Here is a 26,802-nt window from a genome sequence, read left to right as displayed (position 1 = left end):
GAAAAATCATAGTTTTGACTAGATGGACCTTTGTTGTCAAAGTAATGTCTCTGCTTTTTAATATGCTGTCTAGGTTGGTCATAACTTTTCTTCCAAGGAGCAAGCATCTTTTAATTTCGTGGCTGCAGCCATCATCTGCAGTGATTCTGGAGCCCAGGAAAATAAAGTCTGTCACTGTTTCCATTGTTTCCCCATCTGTTTGCCTTGAAGTGATGAGACCATATGCCATGATCTTCATTTTTTGAATGTTGAGGTTTTTTTTGTTTTTTTTTCCTTCTTTTTCTTTTTTCATTTTTTCAAAAACAATTTTAGGAATCTTTACTTAAAAACAACCTTATCTTAAAATGGAGTAACTTTGGTTTTACGAGCAGCAAGCAAAGTACAGAAGCAAAAATGCATTACAGGAGCATTAAGTTCCACATTAGGTCACAGCGTCTAATCTGAAATCACACCCATAATAACATTTTTCAGGATATCTGGGAAATAGTTATTTCCCAGGATGTCTGAACCATAGCTACTCTATTTTGACTTTTAATTGTAAAAAAAAAAAAAAATTTTTTAATAGCCAAAGCAGATTTCACCATTAATGATGTCAGTGTTTTTCTTCAGATAGTTAGATCTTTTCAGAAAAAGGTTTTATGAGTTCCAATTCTTGAATGTTGAGTTTTAAGCCAACTCTTTCGTTCTCCTCTTTCACTTTCATCAAGAGATTCTTTAGTTCCTCTTCGCTTTTTGCCGTAAGGGTGGTGTCATCTACGTATCTGAGGTTATTGATATTTCTGCCAGCAATCTTGATTTCAGCTTGTGAGTCAGCCAGCACAGTATTTTGCACGATGTACTCTGCATATCAGTTAAATAAGCATGGTGACAATATACAGCCTGGACATACTCCTTTCCCAATTTTGAACTAGTGTGTTGTTCATGTTTGGTTCTAAGTATTGCTTCTTGACCTGCATACAGATTTCTCAGGAGGCAGGTCAGGTGGTCTGATATTCCCATCACTTCAAGAATTTTCCACAGTTTGTTATGGTCCACAAAGGCTTTAGTGTAATCAATGAAGCAGAAGTAGATGTTGTTCTGGAATTCTTTTGCTTTTTCATGGTCCAGTGGATATTGGCAATTTGATCTATTCCTCTGCCTTTTTCTAAATCTGGCTTGTACATCCGGAAGTTCTCAGTTCGTGTACTGTTGAAGCCTAACTTGAAAAGATTTTGAGCATTACTTTGCTAGCATGTGAAATGAATGCAAGTTTGCAGTAGTTTGAACATTCTTTTGGCATTGCCCTTCTTTGGGGTTGGAGTGAAAACTGACCTTTTCCAGTCCTGTGGCCACTGCCGCGTTTTCCAAATTGGCTGGCATATTGAGTGCAGCACTTTCACAGCATCATCTTTTAGGATTTGAAATAACTCAGCTGGAATTCCATCACCCCCATTAATTACTTTGTTCATAGTGTTACTTCCTAAGGCCCACTTGACTTCACACTCCAAGATATCTGGCTCTAGGTGAGTGATAACCATGAGTGATAACACCATCATGGTTATCTGGGTCGTGAAGATCTTTTTTGTATAGTTCTTCTATGTATTCTTGCACCTCTTCTTAATCTCTTGTGCTTCTGTTAGGTCCTTACTGTTTCTGTCCTTTACAGTGCCAGTCTTTGCATGAAATGTTCCCTTGGTATGTCTAACTTTCTTGAAGAAATGTCTAGTCTTTCCCATTCTATTGTTTTCCTCTATTTCTTTGCATTGTTCACTTAATAAAGCTTTCTTATCTCTCCTTGCTGTTCCTTGGAAATCTGCGTTCAGATGAGTATATCTTTCCCTTTCGCTTTTCTTTTCTCAGCTGTTGATAAGCCCTCCTCAGATAATCATTTTGTCTTTTTGTATTTCTTTTTCTTGGGGATGGTTTGGTCATTGCTTCCTGTACAGTGTTACATACCTTCATCCGTAGTTCTTCAGGTACTCTATCATATCTGACCCCTTGAATCTGTTTGTCACCTCCAAACAGAAGAGGTGACAGAATGTTTAAGTTAGTATTAATAAGCATGTCAAATGGAATTGTAGTAAATATGTGACAGTGAGCTAGGAAGGCAGAAGAGAAAGAAGTTTCCTTTGGTGACAGTTAAAGAAGGCTGAATCAAGGAGATTTCTGTGTGAACTGCTTCAGTTGATACTGTCAGCTGACACATATGAGGAGTTGTTTTCTCCTGTTTGTAAAACGCTTTACAGATTTCCAGAGGACTTAATATATTTATTTTTAGCTCAAAAAGTTGTGACTTACTCCACTCTTTCAGTAGTTTTAAATAAAATGATTTTGTCTAATGAAATAGGTCCAGGTGGGAACATAGAGTTCAGAATGAAATAATATTAAATCTTGCCATCCAGCCACTTTAGATAAACAGAAATACAAACATGACTTTAGCACCTGCATTTTTAGGTCCTTTTCTGTTTGCACATACATATAATCTGTCAATAAGCAGTCAGTATTCATTTCCGCACTACTATGTGTAAAGCATTGAAGGAATGTCCTATAAAATGAGGAAATCAGTCTTTGTCCCAAAGAAACTCATGTGGAATACAGTAGAAACATTTATTCCCATAGTTCCCTTTTATTTTATAATTGTTGAAATTTTACTCGGTGTCAACAATACATTAGGTACTTGCTCCTATTAAAACAAATAATTGCATATAAACCTATATGACTTTTTCCAGAATGAATTTTAAATGTATTTATGACAGAAACATCACAGAGTTTTTCCTGCAGAAATCTTACATTGTATCCATTCTGACAACAGTTAATTGCCCAGAATTCCAATTAAGGGTGACTTTATATCCCTATTGTACAATGAGCATTTGTGGTTTGATACGTGTATTTGTTGGTTAAAAGGGATTTTAATGTTTAAAGTTTTTCACTGATCTGTACAAAAATTAATATCGACCTAGAAATTTCTTGCCGTAGCAAAATCTAAAAACTCTACCTTGTTCTGTTGTTTTGTCCATCGTCATAACCTATGATAAAATTAAAGATATATTGATATTTTTATCATAGTTCATCTCTAGTGTATTGAATGTAATGAGAAATCAAAAACTAGCACAGGGCTTTTTTTTAGAGTGATAACTTGAATAATATAAAATTTATATTGTGTAGCTTTGAATTGCAAACATTGATATATTTCAAATGAATTTCTTTAAACATGTTCCTTTTCTTAAGTTGACAAGGATGAATTTGGCTGTTTCACTTCTAAAGCTTCAGCATCATTCTAGAACACTGAGGCAGGGGGAAAGAAATTGATAGGTTACTCATTGGGTTTTCTAGAACTATTCAAGTTACATCACATCCTTTTTGCCACAGATTAGCCTGTACCGTTTATATATGGACTAATAAATAGTTTGGGAGAGAGCGTCATGATAAAACCCTAATCATTTCTTAAAGGTCTTAAAATATGTTTAATCTGCCTCTTCAAGGTTAATTTTTTTTTTCTTTTACATTGCTTTAATTTCACATTGTTGGATTAGTGAAGAACAGTTGTTCAGACAGTTCCCATAATATAACTGGAAATCAGAATTCCTGAATTCTGAGTAATTAAACTCTGGCTGTTGTATCTTATGAGCAAGGTAACAGTTTTGGTTTGTGTTGTTCACACACTGGAAACTATGTTTAAAGTTGCTTGCTCTCTGAAAGTCAGACCAGGCCTCTAATTGCCAGTAGTGCTGAAGCTTCCACCTTGAAAGAACAAAGGCATTTCTGATTATACTCCTGTGTTATTTTGTCAAGAACTTTAGAAATGTTCTGTTAACCCCAGAGAGATATAATTTATTTGGGAGGAACTGAAGCAAGAATTGCACCCAGTGCTACTTTTTTCTCTTATTAAATCCTTACAGAGAGTGATAACTTTTCAACAAAAACTCATCATGTTTGGAAACTTTTACTACTTATTTATCTAGTTAACATGTATCTGATATAGAAACTATAGCATCTCCCCTCAGTATGTTTAAGAATCGTGCTGTATTTTATTTTTTCACATAACTTGGTAGTATTTTGGGTAGTGGCAGATAATCACTATGGTTCTAAGTAAATTATATGATATTTCACTTGTTCAAATAAGCTGAAATGATACATTCTTTTCAAAATTACAGAATGTCTAAGAGCTCCTATTGTTTTAAGGTCCTCCAGAAGTTAAAATTCTAAGCTAACCCTTTGATTTCCTTTCAGGTCTTTTCCAATGGTCACCTGGGAAGTGAAGAATATGATGTTCCTCCCCGGCTTTCTCCTCCCCTTCCAGGTGCCACCCTTCTCCCCAGCATCAAGTAAGTATTTCTGGATTTGGAGATCAATTTTCCATGCATGAAGCTGCTGTCCAGAGTGGTTTTAAGGTTCTCAGTACGAAAAGTACAGGGTGAATAGAAGTGCATCTATGAAAATGAACCAGCTGGATTTTTAAAGTAAAGTAACAGAAATCAGATCCTTTCTGATTCTTTGCTGATAACGTCAGCATTTTGAGACTTATCTGCACTCTGAGATTACACAGAAACCAACAGAGAAAAAGCTAAGTCTTCCCTACAGCCAGACAGACGCTCCAGTAGCACAGTGCTCTCCGTCCCACCCCTGTTCAGAAGTGTCACATTTATGCCAGCTACCCAGTTTGACATTGTAAAATGATGTTTGGTTCCTCCAGTTTTCTCATTTCTCAAATCCATTCAGCCCCCCATCCCTGTTGATTGTTCTTTTGAGTTTTTCATATTCAGCTAACCTTCCCCATTGCACTAGTTTTGGCTTATAATAGGCCAGCTGAAATAGCCTTCTACCTGATCTCAGAATTAACATCAATGGATTTTAAAGCTAGAAAAATCACTTTAACCAAATGTCTCATTTGAAAAATAGGTACACAAGAAGCACATCAGATAGTTAAGTGATGGTGTCTACCCAAATAAAACCTGCTGCTGCTGCTAAGTCGCTTCAGTCGTGTCCGACTCTGTGCGACCCCATAGACAGCAGCCGACCAGGCTCCGCCTTCCCCAGGATTCTCCAGGCAAGAACACTGGAGTGGGTTGCCATTTCCTTCTCCAAATAAAACCTGGAGAAAACCAAATCTGATTGCCATTCTCCTCCTCCTTATATTAAATACAGCTGCTTGTTTCCCGTCCAATATATTTCATTCGCATAGCTGATTTAATTTAAATTCTGGTTTCCACAAATCACTTTCCTACTCAAAACCCAATATTGTTCTTTCCTTTTAAATTAATTCTGTGCTCTCCTGCTATCAGTAAGATCCACAGAATTCTTCTCAACTAAAATATTGTTCAGGAATTCCTAATGCTTGTCCTCTAATCTTGTCTTGATTTTTTTCTGGTTTTGTGCATCCTCAGTACCCTCCTATGCACCAAATTTTCAGAATCTTTATTCTCAAGATCCATGTCTCAGGCTCTACTTCTTTATGAAAACTTCTGAGACTTCTGCTATAGTGATGATAAAAAGACTGAAGCTCATTCTTCTTCCTCCTCAAGTTTATTTTCCACACATTTAATTATGACCTTCACTGTTTTCTGATATTGAAGTGCCTCTCCACATTAAAAAGATTATAAGGTTTTAAGGGCAAAAGCTTTTTGTTGTAATCTCTGGTTTTCCCTTAATATCTTACAACAGTTGTTATTTAGTGAGTACACTAAGAATGCTTTGTTGCTTAACTCTATCATCTGCTAAGTCCCTCATTTCTAATTGAACATCTTAAAGCATCCTCAGTCCTTCCTTTGCTGGTCACTGAATGCAAAAGAACAAAAAGCTGGATACCGTGCTTGCGTGTTAAGTCATTTTAGTTGTGTCCGACTCTGCGACTCCATGGACTGTAGCCTGCCAGTTTCCTCTGTCCATGGGATTCTCTAGTCAAGAATACTAGAGTGAGTTGCCATTTCCTCCTTCAGGGGATCTTCCTGAACCAGGGATCGAACTTGCATCTCCTGTATTGGCAGGCGGGTTCTTTACCACTAGCACTAACTGGGAAGTCCATGCCAGCTCCCAAGAAATTTACAATCTGCTTTAAAATAAAGTTAATATACATAAAATCACAAGAGAACATCACGCGGTAAATTGCACGACTCTAACTTGTTAGTTTTTGTATATGCTTGGAGAAGAGTCCAGTATAGACTTCGTAAGCCAAGGATGTTTTTAGAGAGGTTGGAAATTTCCTGAGTCAGAGAGGATGGGCACAGTTGGGAAGGGGTGTCCATGAGGAAAAGCAAGGAGTGTGAAGTTGACATCATTTAGGGCACAGTGGGGAACTAAGCTAATTAGACCATCCTCCAGTGGCCACTTTTCCTGGAGCTGCCAGATATGTAGCAGACATGGAAGTTAAAAGCCAAATATACATATTCTGTGTAGTAGGCTCTACATCAGTAATAACATATGACATTATAGCCCCAAATGAACTCTGGGTATATGTGTATATATAATTAAAACATCTAAGCTCAATTACCTCTAATTCAGAGAACATCATAAAATAAAGTACATGAAATCTGGCTACAATTAGAGATTAAAATTTTGCATTCTGTTTATTAAATTCATATTGGCAAATGGGATAAAAGGCACAGGTTACAATTTGCTTCATTTATATTTAATATGAAGTGCTTGTCTTTCCTATAAATAAAGAACAACAAATTCATAGTAAACTGCATATAATTGACATTTTTCTAACATTTCATTTTGTATATGTAGGTGTATATATTTTTGTCCCATTTACTCTTGATTTTTTTCCCCTCAGAAACAATGTAGCTGCTTTACTTAAGAGAAAAATACTTTAACAGTGCATCCTTAATAGCAAATTAATTTCCCATTTTGCATGCTGCAAATTAACCATAGTTAAAATTACAAGTGTTGGCTTTTAATAGCATGTTTATCTCTCCATTTGATTATTTACTCTGACATATGGGTAGCAGTTATTCATTGTAGAAAATATGGAAAATATATAAAGAAAGAAAAAAATTAAATAGGTACATAAATACAAGCATATACATATCCCAAATATCAATGCCCAGCATCTTAACATTTGACTTTTTTCACCTTTTTTTACATGATTTAGATTATATTGTAGAGATACTTTCATGCTGTCCTTTGTCAGTATTTTAATAAGCATTTTTCTTTTTTTTTCCTCTTTTTTTTTTTTTATTGGAGGCTAATTATTTTACAATATTATATTGGTTGGTTTTGCCATACATTGACATGAATCCGCCCCGGATGTACATGAGTTCCCCTTCCTGAACCCCCCTCCCCTTATCCTCCCTCTGGGTCATCCCCATGCACCAGCCCCGAGCATCCTGTATCATGCGTCGAACCTGGACTGGTGATTCGTTTCACATATGATAATAAATATGTTTCAGTGCCATTCTCCCAAATCATGCCACCTCTCGCCCTGTTCTATACACCTGTGTCTCTTTTGCTGTCTCGTATACAGGGTTATCATTACCATCTTTCTAAATTCCATATATATGAGTTAATATACTGTATTGGTGTTTTTCTTTCCGGCTTACTTCACTCTGTATAATAGGCTCCAGTTTCATCCACCTCATTAGAACTGATTCAAATGCATTCTTTTTAATGGCTGAGTAATACTCCATTGTATATATGTACCAAAGCTTTCTTATCCATTCGTCTGCAGATGGACATCTAGGTTACTTCCATGTCCTGGCTATTATAAACAGTGCTGTGATGAACATTGGAGTACATGTGTCTCTTTCAGTTCTGGTTTCCTCGGTGTGTATGCCCCTGGAGTGCAATTGCTGGATCATATGGCAATTCTATTTCCAGTTTTTTAAGGAATCTCCACACAGTTCTCCATAGTGGCTGTACTAGTTTGCATTCCCACCAACAGTGTAAGAGGGTTCCCTTCTCTCCACACCCTCTCCAGCATTTATTGCCTGTAAACTTTTGGATTGCAGCCATTCTGACTGGTGTGAAATGGCCACCATCACCCTAATCCCAAAACCTGGTAAAGATCCCACAAAAAAAGAAAACTACAGGCCAATATCACTGATGAACATAGATACAAAAATCCTTAACAAAATTTTAGCAATCAGAATCCAACAACACATTAAGAAGATCATACATCATAACCAAGTGGGCTTTATCCCAGGAATGCAAGGATTCTTCGTTTTTGTTAATTATTTATGCTACACTGTATTTATTATGAAACCAGAATGAAATTCTGAAGTGAACATTAAAGTATTAATAAAATCAGACTTAGTCCCAGAGGTGACTCCAGTATCAAGTATTTGTCTATCTTTCAACAAGGTAACTTTTCTGAGCCTCACCTTCTCCATCTGATAAATGAAGGGATCTGTTTATCTTAAATGATCTCTCAAATCCTTTGGGCTTCCCTGGTGGCTTGGTAAAAAAACCTGCCTGCAATCCAGGAGGCTCAGGTTCAATCCCTGGGTCAGGAAGATCCCTTGGAGGAGGAAATGGCAACCCACTCCAGTATTCTTGCTTGGATAATCCCATGGACAGAGAAGCTTGGCAGGCTACACAGTCCATGGGGTTACAAAAGAGTCAGATAAAACTTAGTAACCAAACAAAATTAAATCCTTTAGAGCTTCAACTTTTTAGGTTACATGCAGTGGTCTTCTAAGAGAAAGTTATCTAAAGTATTAATTACAAATGAATACTTGGCAACTTGAGTGTTCATTTATAGTTGGTTGTGTCCCATTTTTGAAGCCAGTGTAAATTGTATTACTACTCTGGGTTTTGTTATTTGCTTGCTTTGTTTTTGGTTATTTCAGCTTCATTAGAGTGTATAACTTGAGTACAATGAGTATAGATTCTTAGCTCTGGAGGGTTGTAGAATAGAGGTCTTAGCAAAATGTCATTCAGTGATATAGGGATGTTGGATATTCAAGTCCCTGTTTCCAAGTTAGTGTCTTAATGCATGACTCAAAATTAGGCCAAAGCAAAATAATAGACTGCTACCCAACATAGCTTCCCTGGTGACTCAGATGGTAAAGAACCTACCCAACATAGACTTTTGACAGTCCTCCCACATGTTGAAAGCCCCAATGGTGAATTCAGTAATGTCAAACCTAATATCTACTTTTAAATCTATACTGTGTTATTAATATTTACTGAAGTGTAATTGTCAAATTGTTTGATGTTACTCAGATTCCCATTATATTGATGGAAGAGATTACTCTGTGATAGTGTTTACTTTCTTGTAAAACAGTATGATTTTGTGACTTTTATCGTGTAATTTATCTGGTGACCTAGAAGAATATATAATTAATATTTAAAGTATATTCTCGTAAAACTAAGCTGAAACTACTAGTGTGTGTGTGTGCTTAGTCGCTCAGTTGTGTCCAACTCTTTGCAACTCCGTGGACTGTGGCCCACCAGATTCCTCTGTCCCAGGCAAGAATACTGGAGTGGGTTGCCATGTCCTCCTCCAGGGGATCTTTCCAACCCAGGGATCAAACCCAGGTCTTCTCCCTTGCATGTGGATTCTTTACTGTCTGAGCCACCAGGGAAGCCCAAGAATACTGGAGTGAGTAGCCTATCCCTTCTCCAGAGGATCTTCCCAACCCAGGAATTGAACCAGGGTCTCCTGCATTGCAGGCAGATTCTTTAGCAGCTGAGCTACAAGGGAAGCCCAACTAGTGTTTATAGATTTATTTATTTTTTCCTTAAATGTTTCTATTTAAGATGATTGACACTTAGCTATAAATTCTTAAATAAATGCTTATAATATGGGTAATTATAATTTAGGGGAAGAAGGAAAAATTTATGTAGATTCATTTCATTGTAGTGTCAGGTTTTATCTTGAGATAATTTGATTTTTCAAAATTAAATGAAACCTGAAACAATTAAAAATATTTATTTTACTTTACACAAGATGTTGGCCAATAAACAAAGGTATTATTGTGGGTATTAATGGAATAATTACTTCAGGTAAATAATGTTCTGAAATGCTGAGGAATATCATTTTTTAAAAGAATATTCTGTTTCTTGTCTTTTATAAATAGACCTTTTGTACTTTTGACTTACTAAGCTTTTAAATACACATGAATCAATATTACTTCATAGTTTTGTAAAAAAGGTTTTTTGTTGTGGGAGGTGGTGGTGTTGATCATTGTTATAGATTTTTTCTAAACAGATAAGGTGCTAATGTTTTCAGTTCAGTTGCTCAGTCGTGTCCAACTCTTTGCAACCCCATGAACCGCAGCATGCCAAGCCTCCCTGTCCATCACCAACTCCCGGAGTTCACCCAAACCCACGTCCATTGAGTTGGTGATGCCATCCAACCATCTCATCCTCTGCCATCCCCTCCCCCTTCCCTTAGTCTTTCCCTACATCAGGGTCTTTTCAAATGAATCAGCTCTTCGCATCAGGTGGCCAAAAGCATTGGAGTTTCAGCTTCAACATCAGTCCTTCCAATAAACACCAAGGACTGATCTCCTTTAGGATGAACTGGTTGGATCTTCTTGAAGTCCAAGGGACCCTCAAGAATCTTATCCAACACCATAGTTCAAAAAGCTCAATGAATAGAGAATACAAGTTTTGCCTTACTATTCTATTTTCATTCAGTTGCATGTACTGACTGGAAATTCAGAGTCAATAAGATTAAGTCCCACCCTCATTGGCATTTGTGCTCTAGTTAGAACAGCAGGTAAACAAATAACCATAGTATATTGTCAGGTTGTGGTAAGTGCTGGAAGGAAAAATAAACTAGGGAAAGAGATATAGTTTATATTTTGGTTGAGGTCATCAGGAAAGGTAATACTGAACAGAAACCTGAAAGAAGGCAGCAAGCATTGAAGAGCATAATGTGAAAAGCATAATGTCAGGGTGAAGAGCATAAAGGGTTAGAACTCAAGTACAAAACAGTGAAGCAGGTGAATCCCTTTGGCATATCTGGAGAAGAGCAAGAGGGACAGGAGGGCTGAAGTTGAGTACAGTAGACAGGAGCTAATTCATATATTGCCTTTAAGGTCGTGAGAGAACTCTGGTTTAATAAGTTTTAGGAGCTATTATGGGTTTTGATCAGTGTTGTGACTTGATGCTGGTTTGTGTGTTTAAAGAGTTAAACTCGGTGCTATGTGAACTGTCCTAAGGACAGCAGAAATGAGAGCAGAGAGACCAGTGAGAGTGTGGTCGTCTGATGCGGTGAACCAGTAAGAGATGGCCAGGGCTTTGACCAGAATGATGGCGATGGAGTTACATGGCCCACCTTGGGTTGTATTTTGATCCAACAGTACCTGTTAATAAATTGGATGTCTGTGAGGTATGATAAATCAGGGATGATTCTTGTATAGGTTTCTTTGTTAAAGAAACTGAGTGAATGGGTTGGTGCCATTTATCAGATGGAAGGAGATTGAGAAGAGGCAGGTGTGGGCAGGGGGCAAAGGTGGTAAATTTAAGACTTAAGCATTTGTTGAGTTTCAGGTGCCGATTACACACACACATCCAAATAGTGATGCTGAGGGGACAGTTGGACATACTATCAAAGCATTAAACTTTACATTATATATAAGCAAATTCATGGGAGAAGAGATATTTTTGTTTTGCTTTGTTTTGACTGGGGTGTGAAAAAAGAGGAGAAATTACGAAGCCACAGGAGCTGTTAAAGCAAGCATCACATTTGTAATTTTTAAAAACTTGAAAGAAGCTTGATGGAAATTTTTCATCTTCTATATGGTGCATACCAGGCTTCATTGTCTATAGTTAACAGCAAAAGAGCAGGAAAACATGTTCTGCTATTGTTCACTTGAGGATCTGTGTAGACAGTATGCATGTCAGTTTTACCTTAATCATGTTTATATTTAATGATAAATCAATTTCATTGATTTACAGATAAGAAAAGATGGTCGAAAACTTTAGATGGAAGATCAAGATGTAATTAACAGCTACCCTTTTCTTAACCCTAGTGAATGAACAGTGATGCTCTCTTGTTAATTTTTGAAGTTGCTTTTATTCAAGTAAAAATATTTTCAATATTTGTCAAGATGATGCATTAGTATTCTTTTTTTGCTTTACCTTGGGTGGATGGAAAGATGAACTATTATTGAAGATGGCAGTTCTTTGTAAGTTACAGTTGACCTAATGTCTAAGGAACGGTATCACTGGGTTCTTCTTTTCAGTTTGTTCACTGATTTCTGTGGCATTCTCTCATTGATATATTATGTAGAAATGTGGGTGCGTTTGGTTTTGACCTACTGATACAACTCAGTATTTGAAACTCAGACTTTATTTTTTCTGCATATTTCTATTGATTTATAAATTTTGTTCAGATCTCCTGCAAAGCAACTTGACCATCCTAACATATGTTTTCTGATGTTTTGTGGTGGATTCCTAAAACCTACTTGTTGACACATTGGAGAAAATAATTGATATTGCAAGTATATAATTTTAAACTAGTCTCAACAGAAAGAGAGTATGTGGAAAAGGTAAAAAACACTATGGGTATTATCTTTCTCCTTTTTATTTTAGTTTTATAATATCTAAATTCATTCAGTATTGTAATCTCTCTCATCCTCTGAGGGGAAAATGACATTCAGAGGATGGCTATAATCTGGGTGTGGGAATGCCACTAATTTCACTAATCTTTCATTTTCTCTGAGTAAAAGCTAAGAAGAAAACTGGTATTAACATTAATCCCAGTAGTCTGACAATTTTACTTTTAATTTACTATTCCATTGATTTATGCTCACAAATAATTAGAAGCCTTAGACAGAAATGTGAGCCACTACATTCTATTTAAATATACAATCTAAACTATATTCCTTATACCTTTTTTTGTCCTACAGAGGCATAATTTATCATATATTCTCCATTTCCCCATGAATATATTGATCCATTCATAGAAAAGGCATGTGGTTAGAATGAGATTTTTATTTTCACATTAAGCACAGGCATCTTGACATATTCCACCACATTCAAATATTTCTTGTTTCTGTCAACATTTCTCTGTAGGCGCAAATAGAATTAGATAAGTGATTTGAAAGCCTCTAGGGATATTAAGCATATTTGTTTGTGAAAGATGCCTATCTGCAATATCTTAAATGAGTTAAAGTGAATTTATGAACTTTAAATGAACATTTTCCAGTTGTTAAAGCATAATTTTCATACAGTAAAATTCACTTTATTAGTGTACAGTTTTGTGAGTTTTGGCAAATTCTGAGTCCTGTATTCACCACCACGGTTCAGAACAGTTCCTCACTCCAAAAAAATTCCCCAGGCGCTGTGTCAATTTCTTCCATTACCCAAACCCTTGGAAATTATCAATCTGATTTGTGTCCATATAGTTTTGCTTTTTCCAGAAGGTCATATAAATAGAATCATACAGTTAATTATAGTCTCTTTTGAGTTTGGCTTTTTTCTGCTTAACTTAGCACGGGGAATCTGACATTCATCCAAGCTGTCAAGCATATCAATAGTTTGTTTCTTTTTTATTGTCCAGAGTAGGTATTCCATTGTAAAACACACTGTGGTTTATCCATCCCTCTACTGAGGGACATCTGAGTTGTCTCAGTTCAGTCCAGTCGCTCAGTCACTCAGTGTCTGACTCTTGGCAACCCCATGAATCACATCATGCCAGGCCTCCCTGTCCATCACCAACTACCGGAGTTCACCCAAACTCCTGTGCATCAAGTCGGTGATGCCATCCAGCTATCTCTAGTTACTGGCAATTATAAGTAGTGACACTTTAAATATCATTGTGAAGTTTTTAATGTTCAACATGTTATTGGAAGACTAGATTCTCAAAAAAAAAAGTTTTCTAAACATTTATCTTCTTGATTTCTAAAACAGTCCCCTTGAAGTGTTAGGAATGAATATTGAGCCTGGATAAGTTAACTTAAAAATTAATTTAAAATTTGTTTCTCCAACTTAAAAGCAAGTTAGTGGAAGTGTTTATACTTAAGGCTTACATTTGGCCTAGTAATATACCACCCTGATTCTTCTTGATGTCGTGAAAAGAATCCTCAAAATTAGTATTAGTATTAGTATTTATGTTTATAGAGCACACTCTGAGATGCTGGGGAAATGGTTTACAGGTGGTACATACGTAATCCTCATTTCAAATACAGCTGGATTATGTGTTACTACTTTGCTGGGCTGTGATTTCTCTGAGTTGGGTGTTTTCTCTGTTAGGACCAGGATAATTAGTATAAGACCTATGGACTAAGGTATATCCCAGGCTCTAAATATTCAAATTTAATAAGAGATATTTTTTAAAACCTTGCCTTCAAAGATTATTAAAGCTTGTTACCTGTAGAAAATTAGCAAAATAATATATTTAGAACATTTTCTACATCATAAAGGGATACTAAAAATAGCTTTCTTTCCCATAACAGTTTGGTCATATATCTCTCTAATAGCCTCTCGCTCTTTTTGTCTGAAAGCTGTGAGTGCTTTGTGGGACACACCACGCCAGGTCTTGGTTGACTCAAGGTCTACCCTTAAGCATTTTGCAGTTAAGACAGAAATAGAAGGAAGACATAGATGACTATATAGAAAACACAGTGTCAGTGAATGAACATTTACTAAATACACGTAATAGAAAAGATTAAAGTTCAAAGAAAGTTACTGTTTTGTGGGCAATGTCACAGGAGGTTCATCTATAAACAGTAAAGATGGATGTTCCTACTTTGCTTTGGTTCTGGAAAAGCTGATGAACTAATCAAGATATCAGGAACTGCTCAAATGAAGGGAAAAAAAGTACTTGGTAAGGGTGATGTTTGAGGTTTAAGTTATATAGGTAAAGCCAAAGGGCTATGCAGACGGTCACCCCTCTCATTATATACCTCTGAAATCAGGAATGCCGAAGGCTGTAGAGGAGTGTATCTGTGAGCCTTCAGTTCAAAATGCAAAAATCACTAAGAAAAGCATTAGAAAATATATTATGGTTCTGTTTCAAGTGTGCACATGCAGAGAGTGGATGTATTTCTCACTGAAGGTTTAAATAGCACACGCTGAATTTAACAAGAGGTGCAGGCTGTGGGGAGGATGGCTGTGTATCTTCAATACTATGTGTCTTTGTGCATTACCAGTGTATTAACTCAGAAATGACAGCCACAGTGCAGAACACTCTGTGAATGTATGATGATAATATAAAGGGAATGAAGTACTGGCTGTAAATGGAAGGATGGTTTACTTGGCAGCTTTAACTTGGAACCAGCCAGATAAAATTGCTTTATTTTATTCCTTTGGTATCCTAAAAATTTCCCAATGAGTGAATCTTTCCCCATGTCACATAAATTATTTTCTCTACTAACAGAAGTAAACATACATGATAGTTAACAAAAGTTCTTAAACTTAATTTTATCACTTGCCTGATTGCAAGTAAAATTGAACCTATATTTTGAGTTTTTGAAGGCAAAACAACACAAAATTCTAAAAATAATTACAAATAGTGTAATAATTTCCTTAAATTGAGATTTATTTTGTGGTATTTTATATACAATAAAATTTTATAGACAAATTTACAGACAAATTTTATATGAAAATTATCTATTTGTACCTTTCATTTTATTAATATTTTAATTTTATTGGCATATAATTGATTTGTAATGATGTTATTTTCAGGTGAACAGACTAATTCAGTTATATATACATACATCTGTTCTTTTTTAGATTATTTTATTAACACTTTATTTTTTGGAGCCGTTTTGATTCACAGCAATATTCAGGAGAAGGTACAGTATTTTCTGTATAGCCCTCACATATGCCTGAAAGTGTTAGTCATCCAGTGGTGTCCGACTCTTTGCAATCCTATGGACTGTAGCCTACCAGGCTTATCTGTCAATGGAATTCTCCAGGCAAGAATACTGGAGTGGGTAGCCATTCCCTTCGCCAAGGGATCTTCCCAACCCAGGGGTAGAACATGGGTCTCCTGCATTGCAGTGAGATTGTTTTACCATCTGAGCCACCAGGGAAGCCCCTATACGCCTACCCGTCTTCATTTTCAATGACCTTCATCATAGTGGTACCTTCGTTAAAAATGGTGTACCTGCATTTACACATAATCACCCCAAGTTCACAGTTTACATTCCTTTTTTTAATTGATAGCAATTGCTTTTATTTTTCCCTTCAGAACTGAAATCAATTTTGTATAAAAATTTACATAATACTGAGTAAAATGCACTGGAATAGTATTCTTATATATTGGCTTATTTTTAATTAGAATATTACACTGATATACAAAGTCTGCATTAGAAACACAATAAAGAAGAGAAAGTCTATTTAGAACTTTATTAAGATGGTGATAAGTGGAATATCAGGATATCCAGGCCTTTTTTTGGATTTAGATATGAAGCAAATGCCACTCGAAGACTTTCCTTAAAATATATTTAAGCTAATTATCTATGACTAGTAGGATAGCTTAGTTGGTAAAGAATGTGCCTGCAATGCAGGAGACCTGGGTTCTATCCCTGGCTTGGGAAGATCCCCTGGAGAAGGGAAAGGCTACTCACTCCAGCATTCTGGCCTAGAGAATTCCATGGACTGTCCATGGGGTCACAAAGAGACCCAGCTGAGTGTATGACACACTTCACTCCACAGTAGATTTTAGCAGTAAAATATTAGATGCCCTTTGCTTTTCATTTTCTTCAGGATACTCCATCTGTTGATTTGCAGCTAAACAGTGGCGGGAGGTGGGGGGACTACCTTGATTAAATTCTTTATCATTGAAGATAAAATCAAACGTCCAGATTTGATTTTAAAAATTGTCCATTTTTATGTGATAGTACACTGCTTCTTTGAAAACTCTTAAATCTTTAGAATTAAGCTGGAACAAGCAGATAGAACATTCCTGATATTAATGAGTTTTGAATATTTGGTCAACAAATCTTTTTCTTTATACAATATATGCCTCAATTTCCTAGGAAAAAAAATTCATTGAACATGAAAGTATGTTAGGACATAGAAAGTATGTGGATTTTTTCATTTCTTTTGCTAACAGAACCCGTTCTGGCCGTTGTGTTAGCTAAATTTATATCCATGTTTATAAGAATTTGTGAAAAGTTAATGTTTGAAATCCCTGCTCTAATTCCCATCAGATCACCATTTCTCAGTCCATGTACTCAGTGGCCTTCATTTGGGATGTACATCTTTCTAGGTTACACCATGTTAGGTGTAACCCTTAGGTTATTAGCCTGTGCGCTGACTGGTGACAGTGGACTCCTGTCACCGCATCACTGTGCTTTGATTTCACCCTGAACTGTCATTTTGAATTCCAAGGTCACTCAAACAAGAATTCAAAAATCAGTATTGAAAATGTCTTCAAAGATGGGCAAAAATAGACTTGAAAATTCAAATCTGAACTATGGTTGAAATTTGAGAACCTTTAGGTTTTTCAGAATGTCTTCTTGTAATGGGCAGGGAGAAAACGTCTTAAAGTTGTTTTCATTCAAACTAGTAAGGAGAATTAAAAATGAAAAAATTGTTTGTCTTAGTGGCTCATATACCAAAGGCCTCTTGCTCCCTCTACAGAAGGTGTTGCAAAATTGCAGTCACAAAGATTTAAGAAAAAAAAAGAAGACATTAACAGGTTTATCTTGAGGTTCATGATTCACAAAATGTTTTGGATCCATATGTACCTCCAGTGTCTTGCAAACTGGTTGGTTGTCCTAAAGTTGGTCACAGTAGGTTTCTGTGTTTCTACTTTGGTGTTTTTCAGTGGTGTCAGCAAGGGTTTAGAGTAAACTCCATTAACAATAACTGTTAAAAAAAAAAAAAGTACTTTTTTCTGGGCTTGTTAATTGACTTTATTTACTCACATGAATGAGTAAAATGCTTGAAAAAATTTCTTATTAGGTAATTGTTTTACATATTTTCATTGTTTTTTATATAGCCAGGAAACTTGCACCATGAAAACAATGGACTCCACTTAAAGACGTATTCAGTTCTCTTATTATCTACTAATTGTCCCAGTCGTTTTTAGATCTTAGTTGTTGTTGGGGCAGAAATTAACAATCTGAATTGTAACTTTGCAGGAGAAAGAACTGTTTCATTAGGGAAACTGGGTTTTTTTCAACTGTACATAATACGGGAGACTGAAAGTTGACCTATAAATACTTAATATATAAAACAACCATCCATGCATATATATCATCATCCTAATTGACAAATTTCATTTGTAACAAAATGTTAATATTTTACTAACTTTGATGTAAATAATTTTATGCCTTCACTTATGACTCCAGGACCTTTTCATTTTATTTGGTAAGTTACTGGTTTCTCTTATTGTGCCATTTTGAAGTTATAAGTATAAAAATGCTTTTATTTCATCAATAGGATCTTAAGAAAAGATTAAAAATCCTTTTCATTTGTGTTTAGTATAAGAATAGCCCTTAGGATGTTACTCTGTAATTAAAAAATGAACCCAAGTGACAACATAGATTCTTTGATTTAAATAGGTCACATCAGAGTTGCCTGTCCTAAATTATTATGCTAAAATTAGACTGGATTTTTTTTCCCCCTCTGGTAGGTGTACTGGTCCATTAGCGAATTCCCTTTCAGAGAAAACAAGAGACCCAGTAGAAGAAGATGACGATGAATACAAGATTCCTTCATCCCATCCTGTTTCCTTGAATTCACAACCATCTCATTGTCATAATGTAAAGCCTCCTCCTCGGTAAGAATACGGGCCATTTTTTTGTCACCTCACATCTGGATAAGCATTATCATTTGTGGTATTTTTTTTAAACTGAATCACATCTGTCTACTGAAAAACCTTTTATTTCTTGCTCAAAACCTCTTCCACCTATAATACTGTTTTTCTCCATGACTTTCAGAGAAAACAAAAAGATGCAGATTTCCATTTAACTAGGAAGCCCTCTAAATTAGTTGACTAATAAGTCTGATAGAATAATTTGTTGCCTCCCCTCCACAAGAAACAAATTATACTCTAGTAAAACTTTGCTGTAGGTTACATATAGTGGTGATTAATTCATGGATTTTCAAAAGTAAGCTATTTTCAATGCTTTTTATCACTTCTAAGCACATATCTCATGAGGAAAAGCTATTGCTTAGAAACTAAGTTATTATACCAACCTTCCTTAGAATTTTTCTTCATGATATAAGGACTAGTATAACATATTTATTTTCCTTCTTGATGTGCTTGCTACCTACTTCAGATCTTGAAGAACTGAAACAAATTATTTCACACTAACTATTTTTATCAGTTACTATTTTACTTTCTCTTGGATTAAACAAGCATGTGAGGAATAGTGTTTGGCTTTCTTTTCTTCTTGTCAACTGTTTATTCTTCCTCCTATGGAGACAGCCTCTGTCCTATTATTAAAAATGGGTGGTGTGTATTGAAATATTAGATTGTCTTTATGATTCTGCATTTATATAATTGAATTAGTAAATCATAATCTAATAATATTTTGCTTTTTTTTTTTTTTACATCTGACGTATTAACATTCAGTGAATGCTCAGTCATGTCTGACTATTTGTGACCCCATGGACTATAGATAGCCTGCCATGCTCCTCTATCCGTGGGATATTGCAGGGAAGAATACTGGAGTGGGTAGCCATTTCTTTCTCCAAATATATTTAGTACTCAAGAAACCAAATCTCAGTTTCAGACTTCTTTCCTGAGCTCCAGTTTTCTCTGTATAATTACATCCCTGGAGCTCCGCCTGGTGTATATGAAGAGGGCTCAGCTACTGCTCAGGTCCCAGCCTTCTTGCCTTGCAGTATCTCTTTATTGACTGAGGAATAGGAGAGCTGATGAACACTTCAGTCCTCTATGTCATCTTTACTTAGTGTGTCGTTTCTTTTTGAGGTCAAGTCAGTCAACAGAGTGTTTTATGAGTGGAGTGTTCCTTTCTTTCCAGAAGAAATATCTTAAAAAAATGTTTTGATACCTTCCTTCAAGTATTGTACTATAATACTTGGAAAAAGAGAAGCAAATTTCCATTTAAAGCAGAGATCTGCCTTAATGAATTACATGGTTAGAATTATCACAGTTCAGCACTCTGCACAATTATTAACCAGGGTTATTAACACTTAGACATCCAGCACTTCCTATTTCAAAGTGTTAGTCGCTCAGTCATGTTTTTTGTGACCCCATGGACTGTTGCCCGCCAGGCTCCTCTGTCCATGGGATTCTCCAGATAAGAATACTGGAGTGGGTTGTTGTTCCCTCCTCCAGGGATTCTTCCCAACTCAGGGATCAAACCCAGGTCTCCCACATTGCAGGCAGATTCTTTACTGCCTGAGCTCAGAAGATCCTGGGTTGGGAAGATCCCATGGAGAAAGGGGATGGCTACCCATGCCAGTATTCTTGCCTGGAGAATCCCATGGACAGAGGAGCCTGGTGGGCAACAGTCCATGGAGTCACAAAGAGTAGGACATGACTGAGCAACTAACGCTTTCACTTTCACATTTCATAGTGAAAACCAAAGTGTTCTTTTGCAGATTGCTGGCCTTTAGGACATTTATTGGTAAACAGTATCATTGAGAAGACAGAGAAATAACTGAGAGATAATAATTTATTATGTTAGATGAGCCAAATGTCCACTGCTCTTATTAGAGAAAAAAGTTATTCCTTAACATCAAATATCCACTGTTAAAATTTTCAGTTCCCTTGGCTCTTAAAAATTTGTAGTAATTTTAAAAACTGAAATAAGATGAGATTTTATTGTTGGTCTCCTTGGGATCTCACTTTTTTTCATCACTGGGTAAGTAAGGGGTATAATTTTAAGACTTTAAATTTTAATTGTCACATATTGGATGAGACTTTTGGTGACAGGCCTCTGAAATCCTGAAAATAAATTTGATTTATGACCACCATTACCATCTTTCTACAGTTATAGAGAAGTAATAAATGTTGATAATCCCTAAATTTAATTGGAGTGAATTTTTTATTTGATTATTCTTGAGAGCTGATGGATGAAGTATCTTCTTAGGTCCTCTACAAAGCACGCTAAACTTAGACACCTTCTTTCTTTCTGCAGTTTTTCCTCTCTTTGGAATATCAGGAGAAGTAAATTGTCAATATATAGAAAATGCTAAACTGTAGATGAATAATTCAGTTTCAGTAAAAATCCATCATTTTATGAAAATACACGATAACTATTTTTAAATGAACCATCTCTGTACCCTTAAAGAGATGTGGCCACCAGAGAGAAAGGAAGTGAATTTCAGATGAAGCACTTTGCAATAACTATTCAAATGTCCAATATCTCCTCCATTATATATGTACTTTTACTTTGCCCCAAGAATTCAGAGTAAATTGAAGAAAAGTAAAATATAAACTCTGCTTTCTATAGCTCTTTGTGAGCAAAGTGAGCAGATAGTCTGCTGATACACAGTTATATTCTGAAAACAAAATAAGCTCAGTGCTTCTCTTCCTATGCCTTGGACTTATCCATTGTATTCACAGTTTGATTCCAAAGCATTAAAGCCAACAACGAAAATACCTGTTTTAGTAAGTATTGTCCTTTTAGAGACACCCAGATTAAAATATTTGTTGTGTACCCAAGACCTTTGCTAAAATCATTTTTCTACTTACTTGACAGAAATACCAGATTGTTTTCCATGGCAATGGTGAAATTATGGCCCAGGCTCTAGTTCTTTGAAAATGCCTATCTGAATTTTCATGGGCTTTCTGAATAGTTAATAATTCTCCTTTCTTGATAATTCCCTGATAGCTCAGTTGGTAAAGAATCCGCCTGCAATGCGGGAGACCTTGGTTCGATCCCTGGGTTGGGAAGATCCCCTGGAGAAGGGAAAGGCTACCCACTCCAGTATTCTGGCCTGGAGAATTTCATGGACTGTATAGTCCATGGGGTCGCAAAGAGTTTTACACGACTGAGCAACTTTCAGTTTCTTTCCTTCCTTGATAGGTTCCAGTTTTTTATAAGAAAAGCTTAAATAACACAAATATAAATACACTGTTAAGTATCACTAATCAATAATGAAGTCACTGGGACTTTTACATATTTTTGCCTGCATATGACATTTTTTTTCCTTCAAAAACTTGATAAGGTAATATGGAAATCATCCAAAATGATATGTTAATTCCACAGGTGTGTTTAGGGTATGAACAGTTTTGTGGCCCTTCTAATTGTTGGTTTCACTTAAAAAAAAATTTTCTTCTATGGAATATTTACTTCTGCTTTGTAAAAGTATTTGAGTAATAGTATGTAGATAACATTACCTGCACTTTTTCTAGAAAAGTAAATTAATTTTATTTTCCAACTTTATCATATGAGCAAGGTTGCTGGTTCCCATCATCTCCCCACCCCCAAATGACATTTAAATGGAAAGCAATGACTCTTACGATTTTTGTCCTTTGATTTCTGCTTTAGATCTTGTGATAACGGTCACTGTATATTGAATGGAACACATGGCACATCCTCAGAGATGAAGAAAGCAAACATCCCTGAGTTAGGCATATATTTAAAGGGTATGTATAAAACATTCTCTTTGTGTTCTACATCTTAACGGTCAGAATTTAAAGGCAAAATTCCATGCCATTGTTGTACTGAAGCTACATTAAGATTTTGTGTTATCCTCTAGGAGATGTTTTTGATTCAGCCTCTGATCCAGTGCCATTGCCACCTGCCAGGCCTCCAACTCGGGACAATCCAAAGCATGGTTCTTCAGTCAACAGGACGCCCTCTGATTATGATCTTCTCATCCCTCCATTAGGTTGAAACCTTTAAAACAATTTCAAACAAGCCACTCTGCCATCTCTTTCAATTAATCTGAATTATCAGAATTCAGGGTTCAATGCAATGCAGACTTGTCAGGTTCTGAAATTGTCTGAATTAGAATGCAGTCTCCAGCTGACGGTGGCTCTCAAGTTCATGTGACCATTATTCGACTTGGATGATTGAAACAATGGTGTACGTAGCTGGCATTGGTTAGGTTTTTATCATGTTGTCTCTTCATGTACAAAATCTTATGAGGGCCCTGTTCATTTCTTCAGGTGCTTGTGCTTCTTATGGATTTGGAGTATTCTTCTGAGATTCTCTTGAAGTGCAGTTCTTACTGAATGTGTATTTACTTTTTCTTTCACTATATAATGACACAGTTCCACTTAGCTAATTACATTATGGGGAATTATGTATTTAATTGCAGAGAGCCAAAAACAAATTCTCTTATAATCATTGCAACTAGAAATAATCTCAAATTTGTTTCAAATTCAATGAAGTACACTTAATATGTGTATGTATGTGTGAAGGTACACACAGGTGTATATGTATATAAAAGTTGTCTGGTGCAGGTGTCTATTTCATTAATTTTAGGTAGGAAGCTTCTCACCCTATTTTTAGAGGAAGACAACTTTTGGAAGTTAAAGCTGCACAATAATGTGTCACCATAACATAAAATAATGTATGATGAAGGTTCTTTTGTGAGGTTATTTGAATTATTAGGCTACTGGAAATGAACTTTTCCTTTTTCCCCCAAAGACACCATCACCTGGTATTTCTAGTTAAACAGTTGAATGTCCTGCTCCTATTCTTTCTGCAATTCAGTGCTTTACTGTCACTTACATGGATTACAAGGGCCTCCCAACTTCCTTCTTTACCTACAGTCTTTTTCTTTTCTTCTGCTTCTTCCTCTATGCTGTTTTTTTACCTGTTCCCCAAGTCTTTATGACTAGATCAGCATCGTCCTATGGAACTTTATCTGGTGACATAAAAGATCTGTATGTATGACTGTAGAACTGAATTTTAGTTTATTTAAATATCTATATGTAGATGGTTGCTACCATATCGGACAATGCAGAGAAACATTCCAACCTTCATTTTAAAATTATTTTTAATGGTGATTGCTTTACAGTGTTGGTTTCTGCCATTCAGCAACATATAACTCATCCTTTGGCTCTTCATGTACATCTCATATTTTATTTATACTATTCACTCAACCTGGAAGATACATCCTTGTATTTGATGTAGAGTAAAGTTGCTCACTTGTGTCCAACTCTTTGCGATCCCCCGGATTGTAGGGTCCATGGGATTCTCCAGGCAAAAATACTGGAGTGGATTGCCATTCTCCAGAGTGTATTTGATGAACAAATATTTTTGAGCCCCTGATATCCCAGACCTTCCTGTTCTTGGTAACACCTTGCTGAATGCGACTTTGTACCTTCCTCTTCCCTCTTACAAGGCATCTCTTTCTCTCTCTGTGTGACCTATGGGACTTTCACCTCTGAATCATTTGTGAACTTATTTTAGAACTCTCTGTGGAATCTAAGCTCCTCAGGTCAAGGCCTTATGATTTTGATCTTCACATTATCCATGTGCCTAGCATGATATACGGGAATATCAGGGTGGGGAAAATAACAATAGGGGCAGATAAAGGATTTGAATAAATAAGATAGTGTAGGAGACAGCTAAAGGTTCAAATGATACTAAGAACTAAGCTCTCTCTCCTATACTTTCATATACTTTACATTAGAAAAGTTTCTCTAATGATCATTAGAGAAAATATTCTGGATATTTTTCCCAAGGCAAGCTGGATGAGTGGTGAAACCATTTGTATTTAAATATACCTTTATATTCAATTCAATATATTTAAATCCAGAAGAATATTTATTACTAGAATATGTAGGTATTTATACTCCATTTCATTCACAAGTGTTTGCGATTGCTTACAGAAATACATATACTGCAATTTTATTTTTTAAATAATCAAGATGAGGAAAAATATGAATAGGAGTAAGATGTGGCAGGTGAAACATAAGTAGACATAAAAATCTGCTGCAATATTTTATAGTTAAAAAAGTGGAAACTATGCAAATATAAGTAACTAGCTTTGGGACCACCACAAGAGTTAGTTCTATATTTAACTGTGTCTCTCTAGAGACATCTGGTAAGTAGAAAAAGATATTCCTCTACTGCAGGTACATTTTCTGTATATTTTCACAATGAAATATATCGGGAGCATTAGTTTAAATGAATTAAAATCCAGTGGAGCAAACTTTAAAAGATAATTTAAATTATTCTGTGACATTAAATTTGTGTGCATGTTGTGATTTTCCAGTTAGACTGTGAACTCTGTTACACAGAAATTCTGTTTTGATGATGTTGATCTTATAATATTTAGTTCAAACCTCCAATGTCTTAATATTATAAAGGTTACAGATGAATAACAAGCTGTTTCATACCCTGCCATCCAACTGTTTAACAAAAAAACCTGAGAGAAAAACTCTGCATGTACCCATGTGTGTTGTATGTCTGTACTTCTCTCCAGACACCCCCCACAAAATAATCAGCTCCCATTATCAAAGTTGGTCAACTGCTGTTTAAACACTGCAGGTGAAGTTCTGCTGCTGATACTGACCTTTCTTTAAATGCAGGTGAAGATGCTTTTGATGCTCTGCCTCCGTCCCTCCCACCTCCCCCACCTCCTGCTAGGCACAGTCTCATCGAACATTCGAAACCTCCTGGCTCTGGCAGCCGACCATCCTCAGGACAGGACCTTTTCCTCCTTCCTTCAGGTAGGAGAGAAAACCCAAGCAAACCGTTCACTTGAAGCAAAAGTATTTCTAAGATCATACTGTCAAATAAGCATTAGTAATTCACTGATTTCTAGCTCTCAAGCTGAAAAGTACTGGGGGAAAATAGCAGTTGGGTGGGTCTGTCAGTTGTTTGGTTTATTGCCAAAAGGATTTTTAAAAATGGTGAAAGCAGCAAGGAATCACAGAATTTAGAAATGTTGCTGTATGCTACAGATAACACCTGTATGCTACAAAAGGCATCCTTGAGAACCGGAAGGGCTCTGTGTTTGGGCTAATAGTGATGGGGACAAATTTAGACTCGCTCCTAATTCTGAGTGTGATATTTCTAATAATGTGTTTAAAAAAATTTTTTTGAGTCTTTTTCCACAGAATAAATATTTTATTTTATTTTTTTTAATCTGTCACCATGTTTTATTTTATTTTTCTTTGGTAATTAATTTATTTTTTTATTGGAGGCAAATTATTTTACAATATTATATTGGTTGGTTTTGCCATACATTGACATGAATTCGCCCCAGGTTTACATAAGTTCCCCCTCCTGAACCCCCCTCCCACCTCCCTCCTCCCTTTATCCTCCCTCTGGGTCATCCCCGCATGCCAGCCCCGAGCATCCTATAACATGCATCAACCCTGAACTAGTGATTCGTTTCACATATGACAACATACGTGTTTCAATGCCATTCTCCCAAATCATCCCACCCTCACCCTCTCCCACAGAGTCCCAAAGACTGTTCTATACATCTGTGTCTCTTTTGCTGTCTCGTATACAGGGTTATCATTTGCATCTTTCTAAATTCCATATATATGCGTTAGTATACTCTATTGGTGTTTTTCTTTCTGGCTTACTTCACTCTGTATAATAGGCTCCAGTTTCATCCACCTCATTAGAACTGATTCAAATGTATTCTTTTTAATGGCTGAATAATACTCCATTGTGTATATGTACCAAAGCTTTCTTATCCATTCGTCTGCAGATGGACATCTAGGTTGCTTCCATGTCCTGCCTATTATAAACAGTGCTGCAATGAACATTGGAGTACATGTGTCTCTTTCAATTCTGGTTTCCTCGGTGTGTATGCCCAGGAGTGCCATTGCTGGATCATATGGCAGTTCTATTTCCAGTTTTTTGAGGAATCTCCACACTGTTTTCCATAGTGGCTGTACTAGTTTGCATTCCCACCAACAGTGTAAGAGGGTTCCCTTCTCTCCACACCCTCTCCAGCATTTATTGCATGTAGACTTTTGGATAGCAGCCATTCTGACTGGTGTGAAATGGTATCTCATTGTGGTTTTGATTTGCATCTCTCTGATTATGAGGGATGTTGAGCATTTTTTCATGTGTTTGT

General features: G+C 36.2%; 1 protein-coding gene across 5 annotated transcripts in view; it reads left to right on the top strand.

Annotated features, from left to right (window-relative positions):
- CBLB (Cbl proto-oncogene B) overlaps positions 1 to 26,802 on the top strand; it is a 232,229-nt gene that overhangs the window by 182,455 nt on the left and 22,972 nt on the right. For 4 of the 5 annotated variants that reach the window (XM_055417906.2, XM_055418073.2, XM_088836715.1 and 1 more), the window contains exons 13-17: positions 4,210 to 4,304; positions 18,461 to 18,607; positions 22,296 to 22,393; positions 22,507 to 22,638; positions 25,295 to 25,435. In XM_055417906.2, coding sequence (XP_055273881.1) covers positions 4,210 to 4,304; positions 18,461 to 18,607; positions 22,296 to 22,393; positions 22,507 to 22,638; positions 25,295 to 25,435 — 613 coding nt within the window. The remainder of the gene's footprint in view (positions 1 to 4,209; positions 4,305 to 18,460; positions 18,608 to 22,295; positions 22,394 to 22,506; positions 22,639 to 25,294; positions 25,436 to 26,802) is intronic. The other variant, XM_088836714.1, reaches the window with a different exon arrangement.

This window comes from Moschus berezovskii, chromosome 1, assembly GCF_049115385.1.
Source record: "Moschus berezovskii isolate FMDL1 chromosome 1, NW_MosBer_1.0, whole genome shotgun sequence".
Taxonomy (NCBI): Eukaryota; Metazoa; Chordata; class Mammalia; order Artiodactyla; family Moschidae; genus Moschus; species Moschus berezovskii.
Note: the sequence above shows the minus strand (reverse complement) of the source record. Positions and strands in the feature narration are given on the sequence as shown.